Source organism: Sylvia atricapilla, chromosome 17 (genome assembly GCF_009819655.1).
Source record: "Sylvia atricapilla isolate bSylAtr1 chromosome 17, bSylAtr1.pri, whole genome shotgun sequence".
Lineage (NCBI taxonomy): Eukaryota > Metazoa > Chordata > Aves > Passeriformes > Sylviidae > Sylvia > Sylvia atricapilla.
Genome location: NC_089156.1, coordinates 8,134,435 through 8,150,726, shown reverse-complemented (window position 1 = coordinate 8,150,726; position 16,292 = coordinate 8,134,435). Strand labels below are relative to the sequence as shown.

The 16,292-nt window shown below is 44.8% G+C and overlaps 1 protein-coding gene across 1 annotated transcript in view; it reads right to left on the bottom strand.

The window, feature by feature from the left end:
- Positions 1-15,227, bottom strand: part of GALNT9 (polypeptide N-acetylgalactosaminyltransferase 9) — a 122,567-nt gene extending 107,340 nt beyond the window's left edge. The window contains exon 1 of the mRNA XM_066331476.1: positions 14,949-15,227. Within this exon, the coding sequence (XP_066187573.1) occupies positions 14,949-15,189 (241 nt within the window). The 5' untranslated portion in view covers positions 15,190-15,227. The remainder of the gene's footprint in view (positions 1-14,948) is intronic.
- Positions 15,228-16,292: the final 1,065 nt, after the last annotated feature.

The window sequence follows — 16,292 nt, the reverse complement described above, 5'->3', positions numbered from 1 at the left end:
AAAGTCCCTGGGTTTGTCAGAGCAGGGCTGGTCCTCTCTCTGCTGCCTCTCCATCCTGTCATGGGACATTCCTCCTTGGGAATAGATGGGACAAGACACCAGCTGCTACTGGGGATGTGAGATTTCAAATACTTCCACCCAATCTCTTGAAAAACAGTTAATTTGGATATTGGTTTTCACAGGAGCCAGAGAGAGCTTTGATTCCTCTCCTTTCCTTTCAGTGTGGCATTGCCTTAAAAGCTCTGTAAGGGTGACATACTTTTTTCTTTTTTTTTTTTCTTGCATCACTGCACATTGGTTTCAAAACATACTCATTTTCCTGACAGACTGTCTATTTTAGATCTGTAGATCTGTGTGTTTTTCTTGACCTGTCTTTGCATTCTTCTTTCTCAGGCACATCTTTGACACCTCTCAAGGAGCTTGGCTTGGGAATTTGGTTGAGACAGAACTCCCATCTCTGCTTTTTCTCCTCTTTCCTGCCTTCACTTTATTTTCATATCTCATGTCAACATACACCACAGCTGTGCCTTACTTGTCAATGCCAGGCTGCAGTGCCTCCTTCCATCAACCTCTTAATGTGTGTGTGATTTAATTTTCTGCCAGCAGGACAAGTCAGCTCAAAACTGAACATGGGACACATTTTAAAAAGCAAAAATACAGTCCTGAATCCAGCATTCAAACCAAAATGCTTACAAATGAACAAATTATGGCATATTTGAAGCTAAAATGCATTAAGTCAGTTATTATGCAGAGTCCTAATTGATGAGATGAAGTGACAGCCACATTTATAACTAGAGGCTGTGCCCAGCTAAAGCTCTGAGTCTCTCCTGCTCACAAAGGAGGAATAGAAGGAGTCCACGGTGGTGAGAATCTTACTTGGTTTTGAAGTACCTTGCTATTGTTAAAGGAAATGTTGAGACTGGATTTGTTTTTGGCTCTAGAAAGGAAAGCTTTAGCTCTTTATATTCATAAAAGAAAGCCTATTTAGAAATGAAAGACACAATGTTGCATGGATAGCTTATAACATACAATTAATCAGGGATTTATCAAGGACAAATAAAAAGAATTAGGTAGCACATTCTCTGGGGGAAGCAAATCAAGGGATGAGATAGCTTTGTAAAAGAAAGGAGAAATGAAGATAAATAGCAATTGCCAATAAATTTGAGAAAATAAAGATGTAATGTTAGGGAAAAAATATTGGCACAATGTTTTATTTAAAAGTGGTAATAAAAACATGGCTTACTTTGATTTCTGCCCTTTCTGGTTTATTGTTGATATAAAGATAAATTGACTCAGACTTCCAGGAGCGGGAAAGCTACAATCTACTATTACAGGCACTTTAAACCCAGCCCTGCCATAATAACTGATTCATTATTAACAAGATTGGCTTCATTGCATGTGAGTATTTGTACGAATTGACTGTGACCTAGGGCTGATTTAGGCCCTGACAAACCCACAGCAGGACCCCTGGGCTTGTCTTGGAAAAGACAGGATGCATTTGGTAACAACATGCTGCTTTGATCCACCTAGAGAGCACGTTTAAATTACCACATATATACAGCATTCAGATCATATATAAAGACAATGGCCAAGTTTTTGAAGTTGTCTGACCTTCTTCAACTTACCTTCCTAACGCCACTGACAGCAACTCTAGTTTTCAGAGACTCAATTTTTCTTCAAGCTTTCCTTTCCTTTATGCTAAAATCCCATGAAAGAATGGATGTCCCTGTCCCCTGATGTGTCTCCGGTTTGTACTTACCACTACATTATGAGGTGTTAAATTACACAGTAAAGAGAGAAATGAGGGCAGTGATAGAAGGTGCCTTTATACAGGAGAAGATCATCCTTCAGTGGAGAGACTGGTATGAAACAAAATTTGAATTTCAGGAACCCGAGTTCTGAGTTTCCAGCTTGGGCTCATCACTCCTCAAGGACACAAAGCAGATGTGATCCCTGGTCACCACTAAACTTCAGGTCACACCCAGGTTCCTCCTGCTGCCCAGCACCAAGTGGAGGCAGAGGAAGGCAGGGCTGAGCCCTGGCCCGTGACGGGGATGTGATGGGATGAGCAGCAGGACGTGCGTCACACTGCCGAGCACAGAGCATCACTGCTCTGCTCTGCTCATAATTTAATTATTCACTCACCACTGAAAGGCTAGGGGGACCCGAGTCTGCCATTTCAGCAGGCTGAAAACAAAGCAGGCTGTCCTGCAGTACTGGTGTAGTGTCAGGGAAATGTCACGCTGCTGTAGTTATTAACTGAAATAAGCAGGGAAGTAGAGGAAAAAATGCTTGTGCTAACATATTGCAAATTAACAGAGCAAGCAAAGCAGTTCAGTTTGGACACCTGAGTCTGGTTCCTTTAAAAGTTCAGAACTTAATTGCCATGATTGTGTTTAAATAAGTAAAAAAACCCTTTGTCACCAAAATGATTTTTAGCCTGGTTTGCTAAGAAAAAACATTTTGTGGGATCACTCTGTCTCCATTTGTCTGTCAGTCTGCTTCCCTCTCCATGCTCTCCCTTCACTCTGTTAGATTTCGAGGACTGCTTCTAACTTCAGCCAAAGCTTGGCAGACAGTCAGAGGTCTCCAAAAATTGCATTTCTGTGAGTGTCACAGAAGCTGACATCTGGGAAGAAAGTGCCATTAAAATGTTCTTACTTAGAGAAGAGGTTTGGTGAAAGATTGAACACAAGAGACCTGTTGGAGCTGTTAGAGACCACCCAATAATTCACTTGTGGGATGCCAACCCACAAGAAAGACAGTTTTCTTGGTTTATCTGCTCAAGGAATGAAACACGTATTTTCAGGATTGAATGTGTTAATTACTGGGTGTCCAGGTCTGCTGGATGCTGGCTGTTATCAACATCACAGATTAACAACATCACAAAGTTAACCTGAGGACACAGATAAGGGATGGGGATCAGGGGAGCAGAGACATGAGCTCTCACCACAGATAAAGAGCACAGGACAGGCCCCCTGGAAATGAAGCTCAGGTCTCCTGGGTCTGTGACTTGTATTTCGGCAGCTTGAAATATTTTCTTGACCTCAGTTCCAGTTTATGTGAGCTCACACACTCTGCTTCTCGTCAGGAGTTAGTGGCAATGATGAGAACCAGGCTAATTGATAAAAGAGCCTGTTTTTTGGTCACAGATTAGGGGACTCCTAATGAAATAATGAGGTATGCATGTGATCCCATTTAAAACTACTTTTCCGTATTACAGAAAATCCACATGGAAATGCCTGACTCACTAGATTAGCACTTTTTCCCCTGGAAAGGGAGAAGACAGGCTTAGAGGTGAGGCACCATGACAGCAGGGCACACCACTCCATGCAGCTCTGCCTGCTTCCCCTGGAATTAATTAAAAAAATTAATCCTTCTGATTGCTTATAGTATGAGTGCTTTTCCTTCCCCACCTTTGAAAGGAATATAAAGCGAGGTATGATCCTAAACCCCACAAAGCCTCATGAGCAGAGGAACAAACAAAACCTCTCTCTCTCTCTTTTTAACAGAGAATTTGTCAGTTCCGTATCTGTCAAAATACTTTTGAAAATAATCAGCTTCTAGTTTCACAACCATATGCTGAGGCACTGAGGAGCCACAGGCATGCAATATCACCCATCAAACAGATTAGAGGCATCTCCTTCCAGCTCAGGGATAAAACCACAAGATCATACGCTGATTTCTGCTTCTAAAATGAATTTCCATTCAGAAATATCATTTTGCTTGACGACAGTACAATGTGCCTCAGCCTAGTCATGTCTAATTGGTGCTGATCCTGCATGAGCTGTCCTGTCCTCTGGGCCTGGTTCTGACTTTGCTACTCAGTGTCATAAGGAAGCCATACAGGAGCTTTTCTCTCTTGAAACTGGTCCACAATAACTATCAACACTCCATGCTAAGATGCATTGTCAGACTGTGGAATGGCTTTCCCAGACTGGCCTGTCCTCTGTGGTGCTGCCATGGGGATCTGCACCTCTTCTTAGGGCCAGAACACTTCTGCCATGGGGATCTCCGCCTCTTAGGGCCAGAACAGTTCTGTAATGGGGAGGCTCCACCTCTTCTTAGGGCAAGAACAATTCTGCCATGAGCTGGGCACAGACCCTGACCCCAGTCCACTCATTCCAGGAGCGCTTCCATCGACTATAATCAACTGCAATAAGGAAAATTTCACACTGGCCTCATTCTTCCACAGGCTCCACTGTGCCTCTTAAACTCCATTTGTGCTCCAGCTTCTTGTCAGCATGATTAAAGGCTGAGAGATGCCTAAACAAGTAGTCGTGTAACAAATGCAAAAAAATCCTTCTGCAATGATCATCTCCCTCTCTGAGGGCTGCCTCACTCAGCCCGTGTCCCTTGGCACGCTGGGCTGCTCCATCCCGGCTTCAAAGTTGGGGCCATGTCTTTGTTCCCTCATAAATATTTCTCCTCCATTTACGCACGTCTTTTGTTCACTCTTCTCATTGTGCAAAGAAGACTGAAAATTCTCACTTTGAGAACTTTTTAATGTGTGGCAGAAAGAGGGAGACAAAGAATCCAGTTATTAGGCAGATCAGGTTCAGAATGAATCACAGAAGAAATTCTTCCTTCCATGACCTCATCTGAGAGGGCTCTCTGCAGCCTGGCTTTGAGTTATTTGGGCCTGGAATGGGAACATAGCTGTGAATATGGGACCCATACCAAGCTGACTCTTTCAGGAAACAGAAGGTTTTACATATAACCCCACTGGATACAACTATTATAAAAGCACTTCCCTTCCGGAATTAATTTTCTATTGAATGGAAATGCATTGAGCCAGATGGATCTATTTCAGGAGGAGCATCAGGCTGACACAAGTCTAAAATCAAAGATTATTGGGTTTGTGCATTCAGAGCTGGAATAGCTGAGGGTGAAGTGTTCAGTGCAGGTTCTGACATGGTCACGTCTGTGCCTGAAGGAGCACCCCATGAAGGATGTGTTGAGTGAGTTTGCCAAATATTAAATTGAAGAAATAAGTGAAATTCATAGTTAATACCTGAAAACATTTTCACTGCTCCTTGCGATATTAGCAGTGAATAAACAAAAGACATTTTGCAACTGCTGAGAAAGTTGCAACTTCTAGCAGATGCAAAAGTTCATAAAAGAGTGGTAGAAACGACCGACCACCTGGAAGAAAGGTGGCTCCAGTGGAGAATTTGGCTGCCCACATCCCTGTGATGGTTTTGGAAAATCAGCAGCCCAAGTGCACAGACCTGAGTCCTGGGGATTCTCTGGGCAACACACAAATTATCTAACAGAGCTACCAAAAAATACAGGTGGTTTCCAAACCCAAGGCTCACAGCTAAGCCACCCAAACACCCATTTTTCCATGCCAGACCCACTCATTGCTTGTGGAAATTGAAAGCATCAACTCTTTCAGCAGCTGGGCAGCTTAGCATTAGGCTGTTTAATACCTCCAACATGCTCAGCTCACTCTCCCCTCATGTCCCACTCCCATCTGTCACATGGAGCCACCTGCAATCCATCAGCAGGGTTTAGCATTAACAGTTGTGTGCTGGAAAATCTGATTTCCTGTTAGAGGTGTGAACAGTGCCTGGTCCCTGCTCTGCACCACAGTTCAGGGCTGGTGACACAGCCAGCACTCACCCCCAGCTCACACCAGAGCAAGGGGTGTCAGCACTGGCCACCAGCTCAATTCTGCTCCTGGCAGCCACCAGTGGGGCTGAGTTTTGCAGATACAGAACTTTGCAGTTATCAGTAGCGTCATTTTACACATGGCTGCATGACCAGAAATCTGTCTTACAAGGAATCTATAGAGCAACTGCAAATTTTCATCCTGAGGAAAACTAACCTTTGGGTTATACAACGCTATTTCAATTGGGGATATTTTTAGTCTTATCACTGCCTTCAGTTCAGTGTGCACAGGAAAGAATACAACCAATCTTTGCTGCAACACAAGGCTTGCTCGAAAATGAGTTAATATAACAAAAAAATACATTTTTATTTACAAAAGCTGTTCATCCTAGAGGCATATGAGAACTGTAGAAAAAATAAACTCAATTTCTAAAAGGGCAGTAAGGCCCTGTTGGCAAATAAAATACATAACCAGCATAAAAAATCCAAATGAAAAACAGCCAATTAACCCTACCACCCCACCAAAAATGCTAGAGGGAAAAAGAAAAAGAAGCAGCAAACTTCCCCACTATTGCAGGAAAGGGCTTTCCAGCTGTCTTCATGGATACCTTCCAAGAGAAAAGAAACTCTATGCAACAAACTCCCTTTTTCTTTGCCAATGGTCCTGCAGTACAAGACAGCCAGGACGAAGTGCTAATCTGACCTGGTCTGAGAACTTCTTCATGCAAAATGCAAACTGGAGCCAAGCAGCACAAACACAGAAGCAATGAGAGACCTCAGAATTAGAAGCCAGAGGCAAAACCCCTCAAATTCACCAGATCTCTACTAGAAAAAGCAATCCTTCCAAACCCTTCGAGGAGGAAGGACCCTGTTCTCCACCATACCAAAGCAGTACAGGGACACAGCAAGGCTTCATCCTTTGTACTACACACACATCATCATGACTACCAAACCTACTCTTCACCCTGTGGCAAAAATGCCTTCACTTGGCCAAATTTACTACTGGAGCCACTGTACTGATAACTACTGACCGTGCTGATGCCTCTGGATCAATAGCAAAGATTAATTTAGGCACCTGATTTCAACAGGACTAAGTGCACGGGTGAGCTGAGGGGAATTTGAGTCACTGCTGCAGTCATAAAAACCTACTTGAGGCAGTCACCCCGTGCAGCCAGGAGAGTCTGCCACCCCACACACTGCTCCAGCACAGCAGGGCTGGCAGCAGCTGCACTTTGCTTGGAAAGCAGTGCCACTTTTGTACCTGGCTTATGTCCCCAGCTAAACACAACTGCTGACTCAACCACAGACATGACTTTCAACAGCTCCCCAGGAACAAAATCCAGTAACACACTGGGAACCCCAGAGAGAGCAGCTCTGTGCTGTGGGTCCTGTGGCCCACAGCTGACACAGGCCTTTGCACAAACAGCTTCTTTCCACAGACCTGTCTTGGCTTTGCACAGGGGAAGGAGGTGTCAGGAACCTGCTGGGGAAGAGCAAGGCTTGTGCCAGGGCCGTGCCATTTCACAGGGGCTGTTCTCTCACCAAGGGAGATCCTGGTGGTGCAGCAGCCTCCTGGGCTTGTTGCTCCAACGTGCAGCTCAGGAGGCTGAGACTGAAACAAATGCACACTAAAGAATCCCAGAAGCCAAGTATGTTCCTTTGTATCCTCATCCACCAAATTTGGGTTATGCAAACGTGATTCCAGACACTGGAATTCCAAACACTGCTGTGAAACAGGTAACACTCTCCTGTAATACTTTGGCATCAAATATCCCTCCCTGAAAGAACCATTTTTAAATAGCAGAAAGATATTTAAAGAGAAGGTCTTTTAAAAACCTTTTCCTTGGTTTAGTTTTCTTCATCACTGCCCACTCTCCCAGGATGACATGCAAATTACAGCTCATGTATTAAAAGCATAAATCAGACCAGTGGCAAGTGAAAGTGCTTCTAGAGAATGGCTCCATAGGAGGTGACACAAGGCTTAAGATATTCAGAAATCTATATCCTCACCTTCTCCAAAAACGTTTTGCTCATTTACTTCAACAACTCTTCAGCCCCCAAGAGAACTCTGTGTCCACACTGCGCATGATGACAAAGCAGAATCTCTCTATTGTCTCCTCAGCTCTCTACCCTGCTGCTGCCCTCAGACTCCCCTTCAAAGGCACTAATCAAGGACATATTTGAAGTAAAAAAAACCTACCAACAAAAAAAATTTGGCCTTTTGCCATTTGTCAGAGCTTCTCAAAACCAGCCCATTTCTGCTGCATTGTTTCACTAAAGACTGCCCTCAACAAGGATAAAAAACAATTCGTGGCCCCAGGCTCATCCTTGGTTTGTGAGAAGATCCCTCAGAATAAGTCATCCAAGTAAATTAAACACAGAACTGTTCAGAAATGAAATGGCCTGAGAAGTGCAATAGGAGGGGCAGGGAACTGGTGTGAGAGCTCCTCTGGAACATCCATTCCACTGGAATTCCCACCAAAGGTGCTGCTGGACTCTCTTTCCATGCACAGCAAGGAGTCCAACTCAGCTAAATGAGGTGAAATAAAAAGTTAGTGCAAAGAACTGCAGAAAGCACAAGTCCCCTTCCCTCACAGTGGGAGGAGAGCATCAAACCAGAGGGACAAGACAGCAGAACTCAGCTCCAAAATACCACTTCCTTGGACATCTACAGATGTGCACATGCACACAGCTCACTTCATCTGGACCTACACCAGATCATGGGTGTGACATCACTTCAAGAAATGAGAATTTGAAAGCCCAGCAGACCAAAGTGAGAAATAACCAACAGAACCAAGGTTGTCACCTTTATCCCCAGTAGCACTATTGTGTGTTTAAACTCAGAGTGACTCCAGCTAAATCAGGTCTCTCTGCCAGACCAAGTTGATCATTGCTGCCTTCTGTTGCATAATTCAAGAAATCTTGGCTCAGAAAATGGTCTTACACTCTTCTTATCTCCTACAAGACTTGCTGAGTAACCAGTAAGGGCCAGTTGTGCTGCATCTTGTCTTCAAAACTGTCTGGAGAAGCTAGATATTCCAGAACACCTGAAAGGATAGAAACTCCGGGGCATAAAGAGTTTTTAGTCTGTTTGCACCTGCCCTGAAGTTCTAGGAATGGGTGTTTCCTCCATCTATGAAGCTTTCAGATATTCACAGCCATTTCCATGGCACCACAGGATGAGTTTGAGGAAAAGCAGACACATCCAATTAGTATTTGGCTGGTTTAGCTCTGTGCTCTCAGGAGAAGATGACTTTGGGTCACCTGGGAGGATTTCTCTCTGGCTTTAGCTCTCAGGAACTCGAGGTGTCTTATTTCAGAGGACAGTTTTGATCAATAGGACTACAATAAGGTTGGAAGCTGCTCTGCTGTCACTGACTCTCTTCCTTCCTGCTATCCAGAACATCACAGGCTCTTTTTCTTTTCTACTTTTTTTTCTTTTTTCTGGCCCTCAGTGTGTTGGTTTAAACTAAATGATGGTAATGACTACCAAGAGAAGCCCCACAAACAACAATAATAAAAAAGTATGCCAAGTACGCTGAGAAAGAGAAACTGAGTGCCCATTAGTAAACTTAGAGAGGAGCATTAAAAAAAGGCAGATTTGTTAAACGTGACTCATTTATTTTCCTTCCTTTCATAAATCTTAGTGTTTACTTGGCTAAGCACCACACATTCAGTGTCTGAAACCTCATTCTAAAACGATGCTCCTGGTTTAACTGCTACCTGCCTTTATTTACTAAAACATCAAACAAACAAACAATAAAACCCCCTAAACTCAAAAACCAGCTCCACTGCTCTCTATCAAGGGTATTAAGTTAAAGCCAGGTTTTCTAATCCTCTAAACCTGTGCAGTGGCTGTAGGTGTGCAACCACCACGCTGCAGCTCCTCTCTGGGAAGATGACAGACTCATATTTGCTTTTCCAAATCTGGCTAAATGTACAAAGAAATGGAAGGACACTGAACCAGAATACAGCTGAAAAGGCAACAAAACCAACATCAGGCAAAGGTTTCCTTTCTGCCTCTGTAAATATTGCTTTTAATCTCATATGGAACAAATGATTCAAGTTCCACACAAATGAGTCAATGATAAAATTACCACTTTTTTTTTTCCCTGTCAAAATAAGCTTTCTTCCCAGCTACAAAGGCAAAAAAGCAGAAACATGACATATAAAATAGTTGCCGCTATATGAAACACAGAGTACAGGGAAAGACTTTAAAATCACTGATATGCTGCTGGAATGGAGACATATTTTTCTGTATTTGTCAATATTTTGCAGAGTTGAGTGCAATTTTGCCTGTTTTACAAAAGAGAGCTGCCCTCTTTTTTAACTAAACTTTTAGAACTTTTCTTCCTAAAGTGCCAAAACAGAGTAATATTATTCCGAATACTACATTTCATTTATATAGGGGCTATCCAAATATTGGCTCATTATGTTTTCCTTCTGCTGTTTTGGAGAGTAAAACCTTGACCTTCCTGAAAGCACTGGCTGTGAGTTCCCTCAGCTACATAAACCCAGACTAACACAACCAAAGCAAGTGTGATGGGGAAATCGGTCTGTTGGACTTGACCATCGCTTTGCAATACAGAGTCAGACCTGTAGCAATGGTGACTTACCCAAGCTTGAGAAAATGACCCAGCACAGCAGAAAACACTGTGTGGTAAACCAAGAAATGGCAGCCTAACTTAAAAAAAAAAAAAAAAAAAAAAAAAAAAAAAGTTAGCTTTTTTTCCCCTCCTGCCTTCATGAGAACCAACTTTGCATTTCTTGAAAAATGTCCTCAGACTGAGGCCACAGGAAGAGAAGCCCATCACCAGGACAAGGGAATCCACACGGCTGAGAGCAGAGCCCACAAGTGAGCTGATACTTCTGGAGATGTTTAGGGGCTGATTTGTATGTTACCAGCAGACCATAAACACATAAAATAGAAATAGTTATAAAACATGTGGGTATGAGAAGTTTCATGGGTACAGAGCTGCAGTCACACTAAATGTGACCCATGCACATGTGGCTTTACCTCTCTCATCTGCCAAGGAACTGCTCTTCAGCTGAGAGCTGCCAGCTGTAAAAACTTCATTTTGACAATGTGGACATGTGATGTGGACATTCACATGACTCTCCTGCAGCCTTTTCCAACCCTTACTTTCAAACGTGGAAATTTGGACCCATTTTCAACCAGTCCCAAGCTTATGAAGAATAAATTGCCCTTTTAAAAATACTACTGTAACTTTTACCTATGCAGATTGCCAGGCTGAATTTTAAATGCAATCACTTGGCTTCCAGAGCACTCTAAAAATCAGGAGTCCCAGTCAGCAGGAATCAGTACTCTGCACCCAAGACCTGCTATTTCCATCATTTTAAGCCTCTGTGCTGCAATTATGTGAATTGTCCACTTTTCCCCCCAGCCTCCTCCATGAAATGCATATGTAATGTAAACCCCACTGATCACACTGGAAATTGCTATTGCATTTAATCTTCCCAAAGAGAGCAAAATCAAATTATGATGTGTAACAAATGATAACCTGTCAAATTCCAGGGAATACTCCCAACTTATCCCTCCACATCTACAACAGAACAGGTCAAAGGGGTCTACTGTAGAAGACATGGGTAGGAAGACATGATGTGAGAATACATAATGAGAAGATGAAAGCTCTCTTAATCTTTGCAGATTGAATGAAATCTAATTACATGCTGTATTGATTGTTGTGTATTACTGGAAAGAGACAGTGAAAAGGGAAAAAGGCAATTAGACTGAAATTGTAGTCTGACCTTCAATTGCTTTTGGCATGAAAAGTTATGCTCTACTTGGGGCATCAAAAATTCTTTATCCTCTATGGTGAATCATTAGCAACAGACTTAGATGCAAAACTGATTAGGGGAAAAAATTCAGTCAATGAAATAATTTTTTACTTTTTCCCTTTTACAAAAAAAGTAAAGGAAAAGGAAGAAAATACCAAGGTGTTATCATTATGGCATTTAAAGAACTGCTACCAAGTCTAGATGGCATGAGCTCTGTGTTGAATGACAAAGAAATATATCCATCAATAGCAATACCATAGCAAAAAAAAATTTTCAAAAAAATATAGATTGCTCAAGTAGCTGTATAATAACTCTGCTTTTCAAAATAAACATTGTACCCAAGGTCAAACATCAGGAGGTAATACAAAGTCTCACCAAGAAAATTCCACTGACACGTTTCATTGCTTTCCTTTCCCTTTACATGCTCTGTTCCTTTGCTTCCACCAAACCCAGCAGCAGCTGAGTGAGAAGCAAGCTTTCAGAAATACTATTTTACCCAAGTTGATAAAAAACCAGAGCACGAGCCAAATGAAAACTATTGTTTGGGTGTATGTCTGCAAGACTCTGCAGGGAATCATGGCAATTCTCATTCATCCCATTCTAAAAACTCTTGTTCTGCCAAAGATAATTGCAAGGACCAGCTTTCTCCTGACTTTCATGCATGGTCCTCTGCGTTCTGCACGCACCTCCACAGGCACTGCACTCACTGATTTTATTCAGACTGAAAAGTTAATGAGTTCTCAAGTGATCAGTTTTGGGTTGCCTCTTTATACATTTGTAATGTTACTGCCTGTGTTTATTTTCCTTGCAGAAGGTACACGCTTCCAAATAACATTTCCTTGATTGTAGGTAAACAAATATATGTGACAGAAACAAAGTTCTGTGCAGCTGCGGGGCTGGTCTCTCACAGACTGACTTTTTATCGCACTGGATCATCAACAGAGTGCCTAGAAAATCCAGGTAAGTTTCAAGAGTTCAGGTCTCCTCTGAATAAAAGAGAAAAATAAAATAAAAGAACACTGAGCTCTTACCAAAAATATACTTAATAGGTAGCTCTGAATTTGCTGGTTTCGAAGAGAAAGGACCAAGAGCAGAGAACTGAAATACTGGCCTGGGCTGACCTGTTGCAATGATAACACTGAGCTGGACTCAGCCTCCTGATGCTTTGAGGGGTTCTGCGCATGCAAGGAACTCATATTCCCCCTGAATAAAATCTGTCTGCCCTTGTCTGTCTCTCCACACAGAAGAGACTTTGACCCACCATATGGAAAAGTGACATCCATGACAGCCTCAGTCAGCTCTAACCCTGTGATCAGGCAGCATGCACAGGACAGGGGCTGAGAAACCTTGCTCAACGTTCAGGTGAAGCTGCAGAGCTCCAGAGCACACGGAGTGTTTGTGTAACACCAGCCTTGCTGTGTGACACAGCACAGCCCTGTCAGACAGGCTCCCCCGAATCCCAGTGCTGCCTGAGCAGCGATTTATCCCATTAATGGCATAAATAATGAGTCATGATGTTACAAACAGAATATCAGCGAGCTAAACCCAAATAGAGAGGCTTGGTCCTGATTTCATTTACAGCCATGCAGCTCTGATGATTTCAGTGCAGCACCTTCTAATTTCTTAGGACTTTTTGCTTTTGTTGAAACATGATGAGGGAGGAAAAGGGGTTTTTTTAGAAGATTATGAAATAATTAATCTGTGTTAATGTACCATTGTGTAATAAGGAAAAACCCAACAATCACATTAAAGAAAAACTAAGGGGAAATAAATAGGAAATTTGAACAGCTCAGCTTGTGAAACTTCCTGTATTTTCCTGTGTAAGAACTTTCAGGAAAAGAAGACTGCCTGCAGTGTTTGATATGACCTGAAGAAGCAACGTAACACTAAGTTCAAGTAATTTCACCTTGAAGATCCATATCCAATAAATGAAGTTAAAGAAGATGAAGAAAACAGTCCCCAGAAGAGAGGCATGCTTTACAGAGAACTTCCAGTCATGGAGTGCAGTGGTGCCTGCCTAGCACGTTAAGGACTCCTGCTGATTCTCCAGGGGACGCTGTGCTGGGATGAACACAGCACAGGGAAATCCTACCCAAAATCTCCCCTATGAACAACACCAAGAACAAATCTATTTGGGCCAAAAAAAAAAAAAAAAAAACCACCAAAAAAAAAACCCATTCATTGAACTACAACATTGATATATCTTGAGAAGTGATCTAATTTAGTTTGGGAACTTTGTGGAATTCACGAGAAAGATATTCCTCTTAAATCCTACATTTAAAACTGTTCCAGAATACAGCTGGAAAACAAAGCTGTTGATGCTTTCCCTCTAATCCCTGAATGTGTGGGCTTGGGGCTAACAGCCCACTCCACGTTCCCCCTCTCTCTGCCCTGGTTTTCCAGAGGAGAGTGTGAGGGGCTGCCTGTTCCCTAACACTTGCTGGCACAAACTGCGTATTACCATAACAGCCTAACTTACTTAGATTTATACATTCATTCACAAAGTAGTAATAGGAAACATACTTCATGCTAACCCTCCTATTTGTCTGCATTTTGAGGCTACAGTAGCCTTTCTTAAATCAATGTTACGAGTAAGATTCCCACAGGCAGCAGCCTAGAAGCACATTTGCTCTACTTAAACATATTTACACGGAAAATTTTATTTGCTGCGAAACACTAAATGTTACATTTATATTATAATTTCATGCAAAAGTTCACTCCATCAGCCTTTTCTTATCCAAAACACTGCTATATTTAATCACATACTTATTTCTTTGATGTCTCACACTTAGAACTTTACAAATCTATGCAAACACAAATGCAGTCATTTTGAAGAATTAGTTTCTATATGAAGTGTTATCTGTCCTATAACAACTTTGATGGCTTAGCCTGCTTTAACTACCATAGAAGGGTTCTTTGCTTACCTAGTAATATTTTTCAAGGCTGGTGAATTAGAATGGTAAGTCATAAAAAGAACTACTGGATGCTTCCCCTCCTCATCAATGACAATAGCAAATTTAAATGGCAAAATCATTAAGGCAACATATGGGTGCTATGTTTAAACAGACCATTAATAGTGCACAATTTTAGAACTCAGCAGAATGTTTTTGAAGTAGTTCTGAAACCAAGTCAGTATGACTTCCAGCTATAATCTAACATTGTATTTGCTATACAAACAACTTCCTATGCACAGTTAATACATGCAGACAAACTGTAAAAGCGGGTACAGTTCATAGGGACTTCTCTGATCCTGAAACCCCTGAACTGCAGCCTCCTGAACTTTGCATCGATTGAGGAAGTCCTGACTTCAGACTAAGAGTTGGCAGAGAGGCAGGGTGGTGGTGGGAGGCTCGACAAACCCCTCCAGCAAAACCCGGCATCACCCCTTGCCCTTGGTTTTCAGCACTTCAGCGCCGAGGTCGGTGCCATCGGTGCCCGGGCTCCCCTCCCCGGAGGGGGAACACTTCGGGGGCTCTCGCCCAGCCTGCAGCACCCTCCCGGGGCACAGGACATCCCCTCCCCGCCCCTCTCCGTACCATTGAGCTGGTTGTAGACCACTTCCTCCAGGTGGTCCAGGCGCTGCAGGATGGACTCCCTGTCGGCCAGGCTGCCCACCTTGGCGCCGCGGCTCCTGGCCCGGCGGTCCGCGCTCCGGACGATCTGCACCAGCTCCTGGGAGCGGTCCTGGATCCTGCAGTAGACGGAGAAGAGGATGATGCCCACGAAGACCAAGATGTTCACCGTCAACAAAGTTTTGATTTTCCGTGCCACCGCCATGGGAGCCGCGGGCGCGGTGGCGGGGGGCGCATCCAGGCGCGGCGAGCGGCGGCCCCGCGGCCACCCGGCGAGGGGCGCGCCCGGGGAGCGGAGCGGGGCCGGGGCGAGCGGAGCTGAAGGCAGCGGAGCCGAGGGCAGAGGAGCCCAGGGCACAGGAGCCCAGGGCAGAGGAGCCCAGGGCAGAGGAGCCCAGGGCACAGGAGCCCAGGGCAGAGGAGCCCAGGGCACAGGAGCCCAGGGCAGAGGAGCCCAGGGCACAGGAGCCCAGGGCACAGGAGCTGTCCTTCAGCACCGCCGCGCCGCTCCCCGCCCCGCGCCCGCCGTCGCCCCGCGGGGCCCGCGCCGCGGCGGGCAGGGCGGCATGGAGCGGGGCCGAGCGCTGCTGCTCCGCCGAGCCTCCTCCTCCTCCTCCTCCTCCTCCTCCTGCTGCTCCTCCGGAGGCTCCCGCTCGCTGTCCGCCGCCCCAAACGCAGAGCGCCGGTGCGGAGTGACGTGCTCCGGGGGATCTCATCTACATGCACACGGCGGAGCCGCCCCGCCTCGCCCGCCCGCGTCCGCGCCCTGCGGAGCGGCCCCGCCGCCGCCGGCGCTCCGGGGCCGTGCGCTGCTCGCTGCTCGCCCGCCCAACGCGCCGGGGGCCATTTTATGGCCTCTGCCCACCTGGAGAGCGCCCGTCCTGCCCGAGCAGCGCACGGGCGGCTCCCGAGGGCGGCGGGACCAAGGTGTCCTTGGCCGCGAGGGGAGGCGATGCCCCACCCGTCTCACCGGTGGAAAAGAGACGAAACAAGTTCACACGCGCCCCTGCAAGAGGGAGAGGTGGTAACGCGCTCAGCTCCGGGGGTTTCCCAGCAGCCCGAGTAGAGAACCGGCTTGGGATCCTACATGGAAATGACACGGTTGGGACCACATCCACAGGCAAGAGAAGTTCTTGCCAAGCATCCATAGAAATACGGACTCAGAGAATAGTTTAGGTTGGCAGGGATGTTTAAAAGCCCATCTGCTCCAAGCCCCTGCAATGAGCAGGGACATCTTCAACCAGATCAGGTTGCTCAGAGCCCTGTCTGAGCTGACCTCGAATGTTTCCAGGGATGGGGCAGCCACCA